The sequence below is a fragment of the Crocodylus porosus genome, unplaced genomic scaffold (genome assembly GCF_001723895.1).
Source record: "Crocodylus porosus isolate Cpor-Errol unplaced genomic scaffold, CroPor_comp1, whole genome shotgun sequence".
Classification (NCBI taxonomy): Eukaryota; Metazoa; Chordata; order Crocodylia; family Crocodylidae; genus Crocodylus; species Crocodylus porosus.
In genome coordinates this window covers 11,486,390-11,504,574 of record NW_017728942.1, presented here as the reverse complement: position 1 = coordinate 11,504,574, position 18,185 = coordinate 11,486,390, and the positions used below count along the sequence as shown (strand labels likewise).

At 59.5% G+C, this 18,185-nt stretch overlaps 1 protein-coding gene across 2 annotated transcripts; it reads right to left on the bottom strand.

Moving 5' to 3' along the window:
• Positions 1 to 1,114: 1,114 nt before the first annotated feature.
• Positions 1,115 to 10,355, bottom strand: PDYN (prodynorphin). 2 transcript variants are annotated; one of them, XM_019548333.1, is made up of 3 exons: positions 10,094 to 10,355; positions 3,866 to 4,013; positions 1,115 to 3,172 (listed from the first exon to the last, which is right to left on the bottom strand). In XM_019548333.1, exons 2-3 carry the CDS (start codon positions 3,992 to 3,994, stop codon positions 2,549 to 2,551), a joined length of 753 nt encoding a protein of 250 aa, XP_019403878.1. In that variant the 5' UTR covers positions 3,995 to 4,013; positions 10,094 to 10,355; the 3' UTR covers positions 1,115 to 2,548. The 2 variants fall into 2 exon arrangements, with proteins under 2 accessions (XP_019403878.1, XP_019403879.1); XM_019548334.1 differs by lacking the exon at positions 10,094 to 10,355 and having other exon boundaries at positions 3,866 to 5,339.
• Between the last annotated feature and the right edge of the window lie 7,830 nt (positions 10,356 to 18,185).

Sequence of the window (18,185 nt, the reverse complement as noted above, 5' to 3'; positions counted from 1 at the left end):
AGTGAAAGCGGGCTCAGGACACACTGGCAGCTCCCCCCGCTCGGCACAGCTGTCCTGAGGGCAGGGAGATGCTGCACAGCGCCTCCTCCTAACCAGCCCCAGCTGAGGGTTGTTCTCCTCCTCCCAAACTCCCCCTGCCCCAGGGGGGCTGTTAACTCCTCCAGGCCTGGCTGGGAGGCAGGATGCACCACCTCTCCATGCCCTTTCCCCTACTCCAGATCCCACCTTGCTCAGATGTGGGTGATCACCGGTTCCTGCTTCGTAAGAGCTCACAGCAGCTGCTTTGGTTTCCTCCCTGTCACCACAGCGAGCATGTGTTAGCTTTAATACGCTGCTTTTAAGGGGTGGCTGCAGGAGCTGTTTGAGCCTGGTCCTGTTTACGCCGGGGTAAATCAGGACCGAGCCGCTGAAAGCTGCCGGTGCGCAAGTCGGGGCAGGGGTGGAGACGGGGGAGGCAGGTAGCAGCTGCGTCTCGCTGGTGATGGGAGAAGGGCCAGGCGCCCTCCTCACCTGCCATGGGGCGCGGGCTGCCCCCGTGTCGCAGAGGGGGCAGCACATGGGGCTAAAGGCCTTCCAGGCAGCTGCCCGGGGAGGAGAAGAGCTGGGAGCCAGGGGCTGCGGGGGAGCTGGGGCTTGTCTGCTCCTCCTGACACCGTGAGTCCCCAGTGGGGGTGCAACGCCCGTAGGCTCCCGACGCCGCTCACGGACGCCTGCCAGTGCACGCTGGCCCTGCTCGCCCGCCAGGATGGCAGTGGCAGAAATTGGGGGTCCTCTCCCCTACTGCGGGGGAGCAGAGCTGACCCCCTGGGCACCCCCCATGCCCCATAGCCTGAGGAGGGAGCGTCCCTCGCTTCTTTCTCTCTGCCCTTGCAGCTGTGATGCCTGTTCCCCCCCACGCCCCCGGGCCCACACGCTCGTGTCACGCCCCTGGCACATGCAGGTCCCCCTCCCACGTGGGCTGGGCTGCCCGCTTGGGATTCAGGGGTCAGCAAGGCGCCTGCCCCGTCCCTTTGGGATGGCTGCAACCCCCCGAGCCGCGGCGGGGAGGAGAGGCAGCGCCAGCGCGGAGCCGACGCCGGGAAGCATGGGCCGAAGCAGAGCCAGACCTAACGACGTCGGCGTTTATTGGTCTTTGTAAACCAAATAACAAAAAAAAGGGACTGGAGGCAGACTCCGGGCGACCGGCACGCTTCACAAACAGCACAAGGGAGCGAGCGACTGCGGGGGGTGGCAGGGGCTCAGCCAGGCAGCGCGGCCCCACGGTACCCCAACCTCGGCGGCCCCCGTGCCGGGGGCTTCCGTTGCCCGTTATCGATGGGAAATGGAAATGCTCTGCTACCCCTTCCCGTCCCAGCCAGGGACCCCCCCTAGGGCAAGCTGGATCCTGACCCCTTTCCCTCGGCAAACTGGCCCCAATTCTGGCCCCGCTCTCACCCCGTGGGCTGCAATGGAGACATACGACTGTCCCATCCAAATCGTGGGGGTCTCTGTGGGCCGGCTGCGTTTGAGAGCTCGCGGGGGGAGAGCGGCGTGCTGGCTGGCAGCTTCAGGCCACGAGTCTGGCTTTCAGCGCTGGCCTCGTGCTTTGATCTGTGCGAGCAGCATCCCCTCTGGGTGCGCGCAATAGGACGGAGACCGCGAAGGACGTTCAAAGTGGCACCTGGTCCCATGTGTGCCAGCCTCACCGGGGCACAAAGAATAGGGCAGTGCCAGCAGCGGGACGTCTTCCCCTTGCTCCATGCTTGGGCACAGAGACCCCCCCAGGGGCAGCAGTGCAGAGATCAAATCGGGGCGTCACGAAGGTGACCCCTTTGCTCTCCCTCCATCATGGTGCCGGGCAAAGCCACGCGGCTGCAATGGAGCTGGAGTGAAATCAGGCCAGCGGAGGACAAACCCGCTCCCCTCGGAGATGCAGGGCGGGGTGCAGCGTGCGCAAGCGCAGCACGAGCATCGTGCCCGGCTGAGCAGAGGGAACGGCACGAATGGAGCCGAGGAGGAGGAACAGCGGGCGAGGCCACTGCTCCGTGTTTGAAGTGAGGCGCAGCACCCGTGCTCGGGGCCTCTGCAGAGGGGATACTGTGGTGGGTCAGACCTGGAGCTGCATCCCAGCCCGGGGGCACTTGGACCTGGTGTGCCGGTTTGGTCCCTTATAGGCCGAAGGGGCCACCCCGGGGGTTTCGACGCAGGCCAACACTTCTCCCCAGGCGTGGGGTGTTGCACGGGCGGGCACGGCGGGTTGGCTTGGGCCATCTCCTAACAACAGCTGTTGGGCAAAGGGACGGAAATCCACCCGGGTCTGGGGCTGCCTGTCCGGTGCTGGGAACGGGCAGGTCCCAATCGCAGAACCGCGGCAGACAGCCCAGCGGGGAAGGCTGCAGGTCGCAGCCCCCGCCTGACCCTAAACCTCTGGCTCGTTGGGGAAGCAGCAGCTGGGTGGTGACCGTCTCTCTATGGAGCGCGAGACCTGCGCTGCCTGGCTGAGCGCGGGGGACGCGGGCCGGGATGAGCGATGCAGTCCCTACAGGAAATGTGTTGGGTGTGGGGGGCTCTATAGGTCCAAGACCTCCTCCGAGTAGATGCTGGGGTCCTCGTCCGACCGTGTCGTCACCTTGAACTGGCGCCGCAGGAAGCCGCCGTAGCGCTTCTGATTGTCCCACTTGAGCTTGGGGCGGATGCGGCGCATGAAGCCGCCGTAGCGCTTGTGCAGGTCCTCCGGCCTGTCGCCCTCAGCCGCCTGCTCCGAGCTCCTCTTGGGGTACTTGCGGAGGAAGCCGCCGTAGCGCTTCATCTCGTCCTTGAGGCCCCCTTCCTCGGGCTCGTCCCTGGGCTCCGGCGCCGGGTCGCCCTCGGCCATCTCCAAGGCCTCCCGCTCGCCCAGCTTGCGGGGGAAGCCGCCGTACGTCTTGTGCAGGCCGCCCTTGCTGTGGGCGTTCTCGCGCAGCAGGGAGAAGATCTTGTTCTTGTCCAGCTTCTTCATGAAGCCACCGTAGCGCTTCACAGCGCCGCCGGACATCTCCGCCAGGCCAGGGCTCCCGTCGGCCTCCGCCTCCAGTGGGGACAGGTCCTTTCCCTCTGCTGCTGCCAGGAAGGGGGCGAGGAGGGACAGGGCACCCTGGCACTTCTCCCACTCGGCGCCGGACAGCAAGGAGCCCTGGCACTCCAGCGCACAGATCTGCAACACACCGGGGAGGGCACAGCCATGACCCTGGTGCCACTTGTCCGCCTCCAACAAGCAGCCACCCCCGGCAGAAGTGGGGCACGCTAACGCCCAGGGTCTGGCCGGGATGCGGAAAGACGGACCAGTCAGTGGAGCCCCCTGACCTCGTGGTCTGGCTTCTGCATTTCCTGGCCCTTGGCACCATGCTTTACCCCCTTGCTGAATGGGTGGGAGATGCCATCGGAAAAGACCCGCGTGCATCAGGGTTAGAGCTGCCCCGGGTGCAGGGTGGCAGGGAATGCAGCCCGCTGTTGGGGATCTCTGGGCTTTGCTATAATAATCCTAAAATCAGTGGGCGTCCCAGGCATGCCATCCCTGAGCTGATGGACGGGCACTGCAGTGCCCTCAGGAAGTAGTAAGTCATGCTTTCTGGGGCTGGAGCCCGATGCGGTAAATGCCTGCGACCTGTTAAGTTTGCAAGTGAAATGTCCTGCTGCAATCCAGCGGACAGGGGCAGGGACCCGCTCCCACTTATCCTGCCCTCCCCTGGCAATGCCCGATGCAAGCTGCAGGGTGAGGTCTTGCCTGTCATTTCAGCTCTTGCACTCGGGACAAGAGTCACCGAGAGCGCGGTCTGCTCGGCTGCGTTTTAAGGGGGAATGCCTGCGCCCTGCCGGGCCAGCCAGCCCCGCCGCCCCCAGCACTCACCAGCGGGTTGATGCTCGGCTCTGCATCCTGGGTCTGCGCGGCACACGCGGCGCACTGGGCAGCACAGTCCGCAGAGGCCGGGTCAGCCAGGCCCAGGCAGGCGGCCAGCACCAGCACCTGCCACTCCATCCTGCCCAGCAAGCACCTCCTGCAGCGGGAGAGACGGGACACCGCGAGAGGCAGGTGACATTTCACCCAGGCAGTGGGACGTGGGCGCTCCCGGCACAACCCCGGGGCACAGGCCCCTCTCTGCCCATCTCGTGGGTCTGCGGGAACCTGGCAGGGGTCGCTGAGCCGGAGAGGAGGTGGGAGCAGAGGCAGCCCCGGGGAAACGGCGCTGCAGCTGCACCCCCATCTCCAGTGCCACCAGTCTGCAAGGCTATAGCTACTGGAGTAACCCTGGTGGGAGCTGAAGGGGCTTCTCTGGGACTCGCTGGGAGAAAGGCCAGGCAGGTAAGGTGCTGGATAAGGTTTCAGGAGAGCCCAGCTCCACTCTAGGCTGCCCAGATGGGAAGGCACTCACAAAGAAATGGGCTTTGCACTTGCACTTGGCCTAGCCGGTGCATGTCGGTCACCCGGCACATCTGGGAAACGGCCCCAGAAGAGTCCCGCAGGGACAGCCTGGCTGTTTGCCGGATACCCGGGGGGGCGAGGCAGTGGTACCTTGCGGTGGTCTCCGCGTGGCAGGAGGGTGTAGCAGGAGCAAAGAGCCAGAGCTTGCAGCCCAGTAGCAGCAGAGCATCACACGTGTGTGCATGCACCGGCCTGCAAACTGTTCACCTGCAGGCCTCGAAACCCCCAGCTCCCACCCACGTGTCACCCATGGTCCCGCCGCGCCAGCCAAGCCCAGCTCCACTTGGCTGACTTGCCTCCCCCCTGGCTGGAGATCTGGCCCGTTGCCCCCCTCCCTTAGGGCAGCCCCGACCCGCCTGGAGGTGTCTGACACGTGTCTCGGTGCTCCCGGGGCGGCCGTGCTCGTCTGTGCGTCAGGACCCTGCCTCCCCGGCCCGGCTCCTACAGGCTGGACCCCCCACCCCCGCTTTTGGAGCAGTCGCTCGGGGACCTGCTCCTCCTGGTGCGGCGTTCAGAGGCGGCTGTTGCAAAGCCCTTTGTGCGCCGGGCTAGGGGCGGCCGCTTTCAATCAGCAGCACCATGCACTTCTCTGCTGCATTGTCAGCCCCGCGCCGTGGAGTGGCTTGGAGAGGATGAATCACTGCTTTGCGCGCACGGCTTTGAAGAAGAAAACCATAGGAATCGGGGGCAGCTATTCAGTCGCGGGGGGCAGGGGAGGGGCACCGAGGCCTGCATGCAAGGCTTGCATGTTGCCATCACCGGGGAGCCGTATCTCTGCCACCCCCGGGTCTCTGCTGCAGGGAGAAACTTCGTACCCCCAGGGTTTGACCTCCTGGGAGGACCTGGGGCAGATGGAGGGGAGCAAACTCCGTTCGGGACTTCATCGGACTTCAAGAAATGAGATGCCGGCTGGGCACCCCCGTCCTGCCTGGATCAATGCTCAGCAGGCGGGTGCATCGGGGCCGCAGCGCATAGAGCTGGCGCACGAGAACGGCCGTCTCGGCTGGGGGCTTCCATCCAGGGCGAGTGCAGAAAGCATCTGAAAGGCTTCTCCAAATGTCTGCTAATGCCCCCTCGACACTAAGCGTCCTCCTGTGCAAACTCTCCCCACACCCTTCTTCCCACGTCCCATGGGGGCTGCCACACTGACACCCCCACAGGTGGGCAACCAGCCCCTCCTGGCTCGTGTCTTCCAAGCACCTTCACCCGCGAGAGACGAGGTCTGCCGTAGCAGGAGGAGACCAAAGGCGCCCAGGCAGGACGCGCTCATTTTCCCCGGCTTCCATGCGCCTGCAGCAGCCGGCTCGGTGTCTGATACTACGCCTTTCTGCCACCTGGATTCCCCTGCGAATAGGGAAGCGGGTGGGGTAGCAAGCCAGGAAACGCTGCTGGCCCGGGGAGGGAAGGCACTTGCTCCATTTCCCTTCTATCAGGAAGAAAATAAAATAAGGGACTTTCAGCCCTGCCTATTGCACAGAGTCCGCGAGAGGGGTCGTTGCACCGGTCGTGTTCATAAGCAGGTCTTTTATGTCCGCCGGCTGAGGAGCGCTGGGGCCTTCCCACATACCTGCAGCGCACGGTATCCTCAGCCCGTGTCTGCTAATGGGCGGTCCCTGAGGCTGATGAAGAAATGCTAATGCTCCCGCATTGATCCCTGCTGAATTGAAATGTAATTGGGATGATCTGCATTTGTCACGTGCCGGGCGCACAGAATGAATACAATGCGAAGTCCACCGGGCTGGGACCCGGGACAGGGCCGCGCGGTAAATGAATAGTGGCATAGTGACAATGATTTCTATGGAGGCAGCATCTTCCACCCGGGATCTCGATGCCAGGGAGCCTCACAACCTGCCTGTGAAACAGGGCGTACATTTTTCAAAGTGAGCTAAGGAGGCACAGACTGGGGAGACCGGCTTGCCAAAGGCCATGTAGCAAACCCGTGGAAGAGGACAACAAGAGCTTTTTTCTTCCCCCCAGCACCAAACCCCGCTCCCTCTCCGCCCCTCTTGCAATGGGTTGCTAGAAACAGGAGTAGGGGGTGAGGCACCATCAAGCCAAGAGAACGTGTCCTTAGTGCAGCTGCAGAGGCACAAGTGGAAATGCAGCCCCAGCCGTTCCCGACCTGGCGGGGTTTGCAACAGCCCCGTCGGGAAGGCTTTCCAGCTGCAAGGCGGGAGGTCACGGATCTGCACGGGAGACGAAGGAAAAGGGCACAAGACACGGGGAGGAAGGGTTGGTATGGAAACGCCTGCAAGAAGGACACAAAAGGTGGGGATGAATAAGAAGAAAAGAACAAGGAAGACACACACGGCTCCGTTTCTATCCCCAGGCCATCCGATGCCCGCGTCCTTCCCTGAGTGACGATGGGTGGTGCTGTATGCTGAGGAAGGCATCCAGCTGCGCGCAGAAAGATGCCAGCAAAGCCGCCTACATTTATGTTACTGCTGTGAAGGTCTCTGAGCCCCAGGGAAGGGTGTGGGCGAGGGGCAGGATTTGCAGCCTGGCTCTCACGGAGGGTGCTTGGCCGCATCTCACGCGGACCCCCCAGCACGGAGCAAAGCATGCAGTAAGCACGGCACTCCCGCGGCCTTCACTCGGGTAGGAGTTAGGCTTCTCCTCTACCTCCTTTCCCAAAGGCTCGAGGCCCCGGGTGCCGAGGTACCTCTCTGCTGACTTTGGTGCAGCAGCATCTGCTCACGCAAGGTCTGAGTGACAGCCTGGAGACTGCATTTTTCTCTCTCCAGGGGTTTCTGCACTTCGACTCAGTGACAAACGCCGTCTCCGAAACAAGGGGCGGAGGACAGACCCCCATTATCTGTGGCATTTCTGGCAATCCGCTCCCATTCATTGATTTCTCTCAGGATGATTTAAGGCGCCTTATAAGCTGCAAGAGCAGGGAATTAAAGTCCTGACTCTCTGCTTATTGGATTTCATATTTCAGCGAGGAGACCAGAAGAGGAGCCCCGCCAGCTGAGGGGAAAAGCCAGGCACCGCCCGACCTGCCTGTGATAATATTTATTGCAGAGGTGTTTGAAAACAGATGTGATAAATTATAGGAGCGTTTAGCACCGTGCGAGAGGAGAACGTTTCCCTGACACTTGCGGCGTAACATGCCGCACACGACTCCCACACCCGGCGCAGTCAGAGGCCGGGGCTTCGTGACGGCTGTAGCTCCTCTCAGCACACTGCTCTCCAGCACCCAAAGGTCCCTCCCCAGTGCAGACCTACACAATAATGAATGGGCGTGCGCGTGCACACACACACACACACACACACACACACACACACCCCAGGGCGTAGCACCCTGGATAGACAGCTGCTTGGGTAGACGGTCTGACATGCTGTTAACGGGTGCTCTGCTTCCAGGCTGCAAAACTGCTTCAGTTAAAACGTAGCTAGAGCTATTTGTAACTTCATGAAACAGGCACCTGGGGAGCTAAATTATTTCCTCTTTGGTCTCTCCTCAAAGATGAATTCTTTAAAAAAAATAATAAAGTTGATGCCAAATCCCTCTGGCCTTTCCCCAGCACTTTGCATGTGTGCAGCCGGAAAACAACACAGCCCTGCCACAGCTTGTTTCACAAGCAGGTGGAAAAAGAAGGGAAAGGAAGGCAATGTCTGCAGCAAGTATCCAGGCACCCAGGAGAACTTTTACAGTTTTTTCTCCAATGCCTGATGAAGGGTGTTTGTGCTGGAAAGCTTGCAATTAAAGAGGTTTTTTTGCAAAAATCTAGTTGGTCTAATAAAAGATATCGCCTCTACCATGAGTTCTGACTCCTTATGCCTGCAGTCCATAGCAGGTGATTTCAAGAAGTCCTTTATAACAACACCAACCACATTGCTCCAGGGGGTGTAAGGAGGGCTGCAGAGTCCTTTGGTTAAAAACACAAGAGATGTGAAGATCTTTTTCTTAATAATTCTCATCCCCAATACAACAGTGTGGATCTACCTGGAGCAGGCACAGCAGAGACACTGTGCATTTGTCCCACCACTTCGTCTATCCAAGCGACACCATATGTCCCTTCTCAAAGAGCTCAAATCATTTTGGACACTTCCTAGGACCCTATAAATAGCTCTATTATAAAAATATCTTTTCCTGTATCCAGCATTTGCATTTGGGTCTTTACCGATGACCTGAAGCTGTCTTACGGGCAGGTTCGGTTTATGAAACAAAGGTGCTCAGATGCAAAAGAAAAATGCAGAAAAAAATTCAACCACTCTGCCGAGTTTGCCCTGACTGACACCTGAAACAGTCTTACACGCGCACACGTACACACAAACACTATGTGTGTATGTGTAGACAATATAGACCCTAGATTTATATTTTTATATATAGATTAATATTTATGGATGTATATACATGTCAGTTGAGATGTAGATGCATGTATTGAACCCCAAGCCCACTTTAAGTCCATTCTGAAATTTTTCTTTGTTTCTTCCAACTCATCCTGTCACCCCGTGGCAGATGAAAAGATATGGGACCTGCACTGCCATGAAGCATGAGGAAAGGATTTACAAGCACAGACAGGCCGAGAGACAGCAGCGAAGGACACATACGGGGGGAATTAGAAGTGCCCAACACCACTGCAGGTCTTTAAATAGACCGAGCAGCCAGCAGCCGGTGTCAGGAGTCGGTGGCACGAGAACGCGGCGCTGTTTGGAAACGAGGACAGGATCGATACCTGGGTCGCCGTTGCTGCCAGGGAATGAAGAGTGAAGCCCGGAGCAAAGGATTCGGCCCCCGAGTCACTAGATTCAGGGGTGTGCGCACGAGAGATGCAGCACCCCACGGGGGTCTTACCTGGAGGACGCAGCCAGCCCCGGCACAGGTCCTAGCCCGGGAAGGGCAAGTTTATTCTGGGGGCCGCAGACTCCCTTGGAAAGTTGCGCGCTCCGGCTGCGTCGCCTGCCTGGGCTTCAGAGCAGTCTGGTCCTGGGGGGGAAGTCCCTGCCTGCAGCTGCTGCTTGTCCCCCGACGCCGAGAGCTGCAGAGCAGAGCTGGCTCCCCGTCAGAAACACAGCCCTGCTGTTCCCGTGCCCTCTTTTATTGACACGGAGCCTCCTCCTGTCACCGGCACAGGCTCCCCGGAGCCAATAGGGGCACACGGAGGCTGTGAATAATCAGGACCAGGCAGGCTCCTCTCCACCGCCCCGAGCAGGGCTGCCTTCCTCCCCAAGTCCTGGAAACACAAACTCCGCGCAACACCCACCAGGCATCTGCTCGCAGCAAGAGTGTGCAGGGCAGGGGGCGGCTGCACACACACTCGCATGCACACACACAGGGGTGAGGGAACGCACGTTCCACTCGCAACACGCTCCCGGCCTGCCCGGAGGGTACGGCAGAGACAAGGCATTGCAGACCCCGGGTCGTCCCGGGAATCTCGGCTCTCGGGGCCGGTCACGGAGCAGCACGCTCCTCGTCGCGGGGCCGGCGAGCATCACGAATGCACATGCGGTCGCACACAAAGAGGTCCTGGCATTTGAACTACCAGCCCTCCCAGCCCTGGCCCCTTCAGGTCGCCCAGCAATGGCGATAGGATTGCACCCTATTGCATGAGGCCTGCAAGGCGCTACCCTCTCCGCAGCACTACGTCCAAGCCCCCGCCGCCGCAAGAGGCAATGCAGAGCAGCAAGAAGGCAGGGCCCTGCTCTCACCTGCTTCCCAAGGTCCAGACAGACTTGGTCAGCTCAGTGGTGCCTCGGGGACGAAGCCTCCCTGGAGCTACAGGAGAGACGAGAGAGCGCGTGCACACCGAGGGACATGCCACACCTGCAAGCTAGGGTGTAAAACAGACCTGCACTTCCATGCGGGAACCCCAGGAACAGGCTCCCTGCTGCCCCGAGTCCCCTGGACCAGACCCCGTCCACACTCACATCGTCACCATTACAGGAGGCCTCGCAGGCCCCGAGACTTGCCTCTTCCCAGCCGTCTCCTCCGCAAGGCGAGTCCGGAGCAGAGGGAGTCCCGAGCCGGCGCGGCTGCAGGCGGCGGGGATGCACGGCAGCCTCGCAGCCCTCCTCGATCGCCTCGTCTCTCGCCTCCCCCGGTGTTTTGTGCGCTTGGAGCTGCCTTGCCTTGACCTCCCAATGCCGCCTCGTTTGTTCCACCACTTCCACCCGCGCTCGCCGAGAAACGCGGGTCTTTATTCATCGCCCCAGATCGGCTGCATGTTCTCACCACCACCCACTCCACCTCCTCTTTCCCCTGCACATCCAGCTATTGATAATTACCTTGGGAGGAAGACAAAGAGAGGGGAGCACAATGAGCGTGGAGGAGGAGGAGAGGGAGCGGGTGGACATGGGAGAGGCAGAAAATGGCCCGGAGTCGATCCCCAGCCCTGATCCGTGGAGCCCACCTGAACTCCTGGTCCCAGGGCACTGCCCTTTACCCTTTGAGACCCTGCATCTCCCCTGCAGCAGCAGGAAGGCCTTTTACCTCTGGGACGTGGGCCTACGCCCCAAAGATGAAGGGTTTCTGAAGCCCCAGATGCACATGTTGCCTGGAAAACATGACCGCTGGCCTGGCTTGCCCTTTTGTTGGCAGCGTGAGTCCCTGCATGCTGCATCACAAACCATCCCACGGGGCTATTCCAGCCTGTGTCCTGGATGCCCCTTTCATGCTCCCATGGACGAGACCACGTGGGGCTGGGAGAGTCTGGCCACCACTTTCCCACCCTCGTGGAGCTCCTAGGAGGATGCTTACCAAGCACTTTCCTGGATATATCTCATAAACCTTTCTGGCTGCCACCAGCTTGGATGCCAGCTTTGTCTCCCAGCCGTTGCTAGTCATGCAGCCACAGCTGGGGAGGTGGTCCTCCTGTTCATTAACTCTTCCGTGGGGTTTAGATGTGCCCCCACAGAGCCAAACCCCTGCAAAAATCCACCAAGGGGGGAAGGGAAAGGTCCAAAGGGATGGAAGAAACATGCAGCTGTCATTACACAGGTGCTAAATGCAAAAGGCAGGAAGATGTGGCATCTAATGGGCCAAACCCCTTGGAGGGGCAACCCCAGCTACGTGCTGCTGAGGTGCAGGACACACTGTGCTGACCCCTTGCCCAGGGGGAGTGCCATCCCAATGCCAGCCCTCAAACTCCAAGAGGGCTGTTATTCCGGGGAAGGGGAAGGGGAAGGGCCTGGGCCCCGGATGCCAGGCAGTTGGAGACATCGCCCTTGCCAGCTCAGGACCTTTGCTCCCTAGACCAGGAGGGGAAGATGTTGGTGTCTCATGTCAAGACTCTCCCCAGAGACAGGTCGTGGGCCCGGTTTATCCCCTGGCCAGCCACGGAGATCTCTGCGCCCAGCAGCACTGCCTCCAGAGGCTACCCTCGGATAGACCCTGGGCCTAACCTGCAACCCGATGAGGGCAAAGCGAGGCCTCCTATTGCCTGCAGTGGCGTTGGGATAGGACCATCCCTCTCTGATGACCAAATGCTGAAAAACAGCCCCCTAACTAAGGAGCTAATGGCTTTTACCAGCTAATCCTCCCAAGCTGCGATGCACCAGTCATTTTTTTTTCAAAAAAAATCTGTCCTCTGTTTTTTCTCACTCATACTCTGGGGACAGGATGGATCTCAGCAAGTGCCCGCTGACTTGATTAATCGTCGTCATCCGCCGTGACATTGAGTGCATCCGCCCACGGCACCATGGAACTGAAGTGCGCAGCTCAAGGCCCGGAGCTGGGGCCTCATCGCAGCCTCTCATTCTGCCCCGGCAATTACGGGAAATGAAATAGCTGCCAGTTAGATCCATCGCTCCCCGCCTGGATGGTATCAGGACTCAGGCATCAAGCTGACATCAGTGGTGCCCACACGTAATTGCAAAGGCAAAAATAGAAGCCCGGTTTCAAACGCCTGCCCCCAAACACGGAAAGCCTGTTTGAACACACGTGTGCACCACGCAGCTCAGAAACGAGGGAGAAAGGAGCCGACGGCTGCCTGCTACCTCCATTCAGCTGCAGAGACTGTGTTACAGTGAATGTCGTTCAGGATCTGAATCCACATGAAGAGCCTAGGCGTTAAACTAAATGCCCCAACAAACGGCCATGGACAGTCCCCAGCTGCTAGGCTTTAAACCAGCTTCACTGCACTGCAGACAAAACCAGCAAGAGGGAAGCGAGTGCAATGCACGTTCAACCCTTAGGCCCGCAGAGAGCAGCAGTTCATAACAAGGTTTCTTAATATGAGCTTATTTCCTTTGGTTACAGGGGCAGATGAAATTACTTCTGTCCCTAGAGCCGATGAAGCTTATTACTCACTTAATGCTGCAGATCCTCTCCTGCCGTGACCCGTGGGGAGAGGACCCTCTTCTCCCACAGCAGGTTTTCCTTCTCTGCTGGCCCCGAGATGACCACTGGGTGCCTTTGCAGCTGGTCAGGTCAAGGGCTGCACAGCCACAGGGTCCATGCCAGGCTCAGGGGAAACATAAAAAAGAAAACCCACCCACCAGTAAGTTTAATTAATATTCATCCGTCTTTTCCTAATGGGAGACTGTCTCTGACTCACACTGACATTTTGCTGGGACAATGGCAATTAAGCACCTGGGTAAGAGAGACAAATGTGCCGTAATAGAAAAGTTAAGTTTTCTGAACTAGAGCTGTTAAAAGCTGGTTCGGAGGGAGGATGAGCATGCGTTGCAGGCTAGTGGAGAAGTACGTGGGTGATAATTTCAGATCAAGTCACACCGTGCCTGTCTTCACAACTCAAGCCCCTTGTTCTTCCCCTATGGTCGGCTGGCAGCCACTTCAAAACCTCTGAATTTTTGCACCGCTTCCCTGGAACTTCCTGCGTCTCCTTGTGCAAACCCCTCGCTGCGCGTCTATATTTCTGATGGGCGAGATCCCTCCGGCAGATTAGGAACCGGCCCCTTTGGGAAAGCCCCGGGGAGCTGCACGAAGACGGGGCCCTGCCGGCAGAGTGCGGCCTCCGTAGCAAGGCCAGCTGAAGAGCGTAGGGCGCAGAGACATCATCCCTGCAGGAAATGCACCAGCAGTCGTGTCTGGCAGCTTCTCCCCAAGCAGAGCACACGAAGCTAAGAAGGAAGATGGCTTTCAGGAGTCCTCCTGGTCTGCGGTGCCAGGCTCTCCCCCCCTCGCTTGGCAGCAGCCACCCCTTGGGCTGTAGGATCCGGTTCCCCATCCCCTGTGGTGAATAGAGGATCTGCTCCCCAATGCCGCTGATTGTTTAAGCACCATGGACAGGGAGCCAGGAAGGCTCAGGGCAGGGAAATCCTCCGGAGAGAAATGATCAGAAGAAATCTGAGTCCAGGCCTGGGGGGACGCGGAGGACTTGACCTCCAGGGGATCGGCAGAGCCCAACCTGAATGCAGACAGGGAGCAAGGGAGCGACCGTCAGACAGGATCCAGGCACCCCTGGCGCGGGCGTCCGGCCGGGGCCGGGCTGCCTACCCCCTCCAGCCGTGCTGGCAGAAGGGGAGCGAGGGGGAACGGCGTCTGAGTAACAGGGGCAAGGAAGGACCAACAAGCTGAGCAACACCTTTCTCTTCGCTAGCAGCCAAAAAGCAGGTAATGGATGAGGACAATTTCCTGCTGCAGCCACCTCCAGACACCAGCTTACCAGTCGGGTACCAAATGGGAGAGATGAATCGAGGCAGCTCCGGCCTTGCTCTCCGGAGCACAAACCCTCCGCCCCGGGGAGGAGGATCTAGCGTTCGCGTCCATCTTTCTGCCCATTCAGGCCCCGGCTGCCAGCTCCAGAAATGCCGGCACCAGCCATCAGAACCAGTTTAGTCGCCCCTGGCCTATTGTGCAGCTTCTTGAGGCTCATTTTGGGAATTACCTGGCCACACACTTCCATCTGGGGGCGGAAGAAGGAGCCCCCTCATTCTGACTTGCAGGCAGTGGAGGGAGACTGAGTGTCTGGAGAAGCCAGACTGTCCTACCTCCCAAACCCTGATCCACCTAAGATGCCCGGGAGCGACTCTTGGAAGGAACCGGGGGAACCAGGAGTAAAAAGAAACATGGGAAGGTGCCGTGGGGCAAGCGGCTCTTTTGCATGACGAGCTGTTGGGCTCATGCCCTCCCGCAGCAGGACGCTGCTCGGCTCCTGTATGGCAGAGAGCACCGCAGGGGCTGGGCAAGCCGCTTTCGCCCTCACACAGCCCCACTTGCACGGGACAAGCTCTCCTGGTGTCCCGGGCCTGTCTGCGTGGGAAGAGCAGTGCTCAAGGCCCCGTGAAGCACGCCGATGAGCCGGGGGGGCCGGAGGCTTCACGCAAAATGCTGTTGGGAAGAGAAAAGTCCTGCAGCCTCGAGGGATGGAGACGGGGCCGGCAGAGGGAGCTGCCTGCTGCGGCTTTACACAGAGAACGAATCGAGACCTCAGGTTGCAGGCTCTGTCCTGGCACTCACTAGCAGCCCAGATCACACCGGGTTTGGGCTGTGCCCCACCCCAGCTATAACGTGCCTCCATCCACACACGACCCCACCGCGCCGGAAGGTTTCCAAATCCCGGCGCTGCTGAGAGTCTGCTCATCTGATCGTTGCAGCAGCTGGGTCGAGAGCAGGCGGCCGGCCGGCAGCTCTGGTGCCCCACTGCCCGGCCTGATGGGCCTGAAGAAAAGGAACGACCCCTTCCCGCGGCAGTTCGGGATCACTTCAGAGCAGCGCGTGCGTCCTGGATGCACCATCGTATGGCCTGGAGCACGGGCAGAAAGCCAAGGGATTTCTCCACTTTCAAAGAGTGAACCTGATTTCATCCCTCTTAATTTCCACCGGATTTTTCCTGCATTTCACTGCTCGTTCTCAAACGCAATCCGCCAGCCTGCTAAACTGCGCAGGGTACGAATTAGGATTTAGGCAGGGTTTACAAGGAACGAGGCCAGGGTAGGTTATAGAAGGGGGTAGGGAGAGGAGCCAGAGCGAAGCCTTCTTGCTAGCGGGATGAAGATGTGAAATCTTAGCCAGCACCACAGCAGGCAGCAAAGTCCATCACACTAACTACATGATGGCTTAATTACAAGTTAGCAAAGTGCTTCGTTAGCAGAATGGTTGTCATTAAGTGCACTGAGGTCCCACCTACTGACCTGAGCAGGGGTCAGGAGCACCGGCTCCCCAGGGAGCTGTTCTGGCTCCAAGTCTTTTCCCAATGACCTGCCTTGGGGCACAAAAGCCTGAAGGTGACACTGGCCCGGCTCCGAGAGACAGAGCCCGGGAAGCTCAAGGACGAGCTGTACCAGGACACGACTGCCGGCAGGGATGACGGCGAAAAGCAAGGGGGCAAACCCGCAGCATCCAAGACAATATTGTCACGCTTCCCTCTCGACCATGCCAAAGCCTTCAGACTCAGAACCACCAACACATCACCTCTTCCGAGGGCACCGCTTGCTGACGCCCCCACTCACAAGGACCATCGCATCAAGGTGACGCAGTAGGTTAAGAATATAAAGTAAGAGCACAGTGAGGATAAGAGACTCCTAAATAAGCTTGTGTGGCCGGCATACAAGCACTGCACAGACCGGCGCTAGCTCTCCGCTGCTCGGTCGGAGGATACAGTGCTCCAGCGCGTCTCATGCTGAGTAACACAGCACATGCACGGCACACAGGACTCGCGTACCACCCGGCAGAGGCAAGACGTGAGGCTCCTTAGCTCATGCTGGCATCTCTAGTCCCCCAGAAGCGGAGAGGAGCACAACCCAGACTGACAGGTGCCAGCAAAGGCTCGGCTGTGGGGACTTCTCCCAGCGATGCCCCACAGACACGGTTCCCCGGGTGCAGGGGTTGTAGGGCTTGGTCCCATTCAGCGAACACTGCCGAGCATCAGCACAAAGAGCGACCGTGGGAAAACCAACAGCTCAGGAGACCGATAAAGCGAGCCACTGGCACAGCTAGGAGCTGCTGGCATTTGAGGGCTACCTGGGGCTTTTTTAGAGTAAACCCAGTGGTCTCAGTCCAGGTGGCAGGGAGCAGGCATCCTTATCACAAGAGCCTTGGCATAACAGGTAAGAGGCCCAAGCCTGAACAGGCCAATGGAGACCTTTAGTAGTTGATGCAAATCATGATTGAAGCACGTCTGGCCAGGTTCCTGATTGCTCCTGCCGCCCATGGAGCCAACGGGGCTCATAGCCCAGTGCCTCATTCTCCTTGCCACACACAGCAGTGTTGTCTCTCCTTAGCTACAGGAGTTGCCTGCACCCCCCCCACCCCCCCAATAAACCGACCCTAAACCTACTGGGGTCAGGAGAACAACTCCTATAAAGAGCCGTGGAAGACGCATATGGCCAAAGAGCCGGGCAGCTCGACTGGAGAGAGGGGTGAGACTCTGGAAGCAGGTGCAGACGCAGCCCCTCGGATCAGAAGGCCAACTCGTGCTCCCCGCGTGCAAGACAAACGATCCCTGTAGCAACCACGGCACCAACAAAGGGGCTGGAGTTAAATTTGCCCCCAAGGATGAATCACGCTGCCAACCCGGCAGCACTGCGGAAGCGCTACAGAGAGGCCGCAGCCACCTCCGTCCACAAATAGCCCCTCATTCATTTCAGCCTCGGGGACGGAAGCTCTTCGTGACGCCAGGCCCGGCGGACCCCGTTCGGGGGGCTGCGGGGACGCTGCCAGAGACCGAGGGGGAGAAAGTCGCACCGTGGGATGTGGCCACCTCGCAGGGCCGTGGAGGTGACTGGTTTCTTAGTTACCACCGCTGCACGCCGAGCTGCGAGGACGCGCCTGGTGGAAACGAGCTGCTGCCTCAAACGTTTCGGTTGGGAAGAATAACGCCGGCCTCCTTGTCCGCCCCATGCTGGGGAAGAGGGGCAGCACCTCAGAAATACTGTAGACGTGCACACAATGAGAGGAGTCCTCTGCTTGTGCCCGGGACAGGGGCGGTGGAAGCACAAGCTCCCCTCTGTCCCCTCTGCAGAGCCCCCGCGGGACAGCAGCTCGCTCTCCGGGCCCCGTCTCTCCTGCCGCTTTTGTGCAAGACGTCCTGAATAGTTTTCTGGGAAAGCAAAGCTGATGCTTGTGGGTGGCTGGCAGGACTGGGGGGAGCTCACGTACCCATCCCTGGATCCTTTAAGTTCCCTGTCACTACAACTCCTTACCCTTGCTTCTTCAACTTGGGCAAGAGCAAGGGCAGCTGGGTTTCCGAGGGTGCTGAGTGATGTGCAGCCCCTCTCTCTGGTAGTACCAGCTCATTGCTGTATGCACAGGGGCATGCGGAGGCACGAGTCTTGCCTCCACCTTAGTGCTTCATGAAGAAGGGCTGTGTTCCTGCAAGTGAGAAGGGAGGGAGGCAGAAAAGGGTGACGATGGGGGATGATGACACTGTGGACCCTGCATGAAGCTGGCCCCCGAATTCAAAGCCCATCCTTCACTGATTCCTGCATCTGTGTGCTCACGCTAACCCCAGCAAGGCGCTCATGTTGGGGTCGTGTCTCCCCGGCTGTGGCGGAGACCCACCAACCTGCCCCACGCACCTTGGTGAGGGAGTTAGCTCCAACAGAGCCCAAGCAAGCTCCTTGCTAGCTGGCCAGGGCGGCAGCCTCCTGCTTATGGCCAGCTCAAATAGCTGTATGTGCTGCCCACTGCACCCCTGGTCTTGAATGCTCCTGGACCCTCCAAGCTTTGTCCTCAGCCGCTGCCCATCTGGTCCCTTCCCCCAGCCCTGGCCCCCCGGATTGCATGCTCCATGCCCATCTCTGGCGACTGACCTGCGGGCTGTGACTCTGGACTTCAGACCCAAGGCTACCACCTCCGTTCCTGCCCGGCATGCCGTGGCAGTACCCTACCTACGGGCCC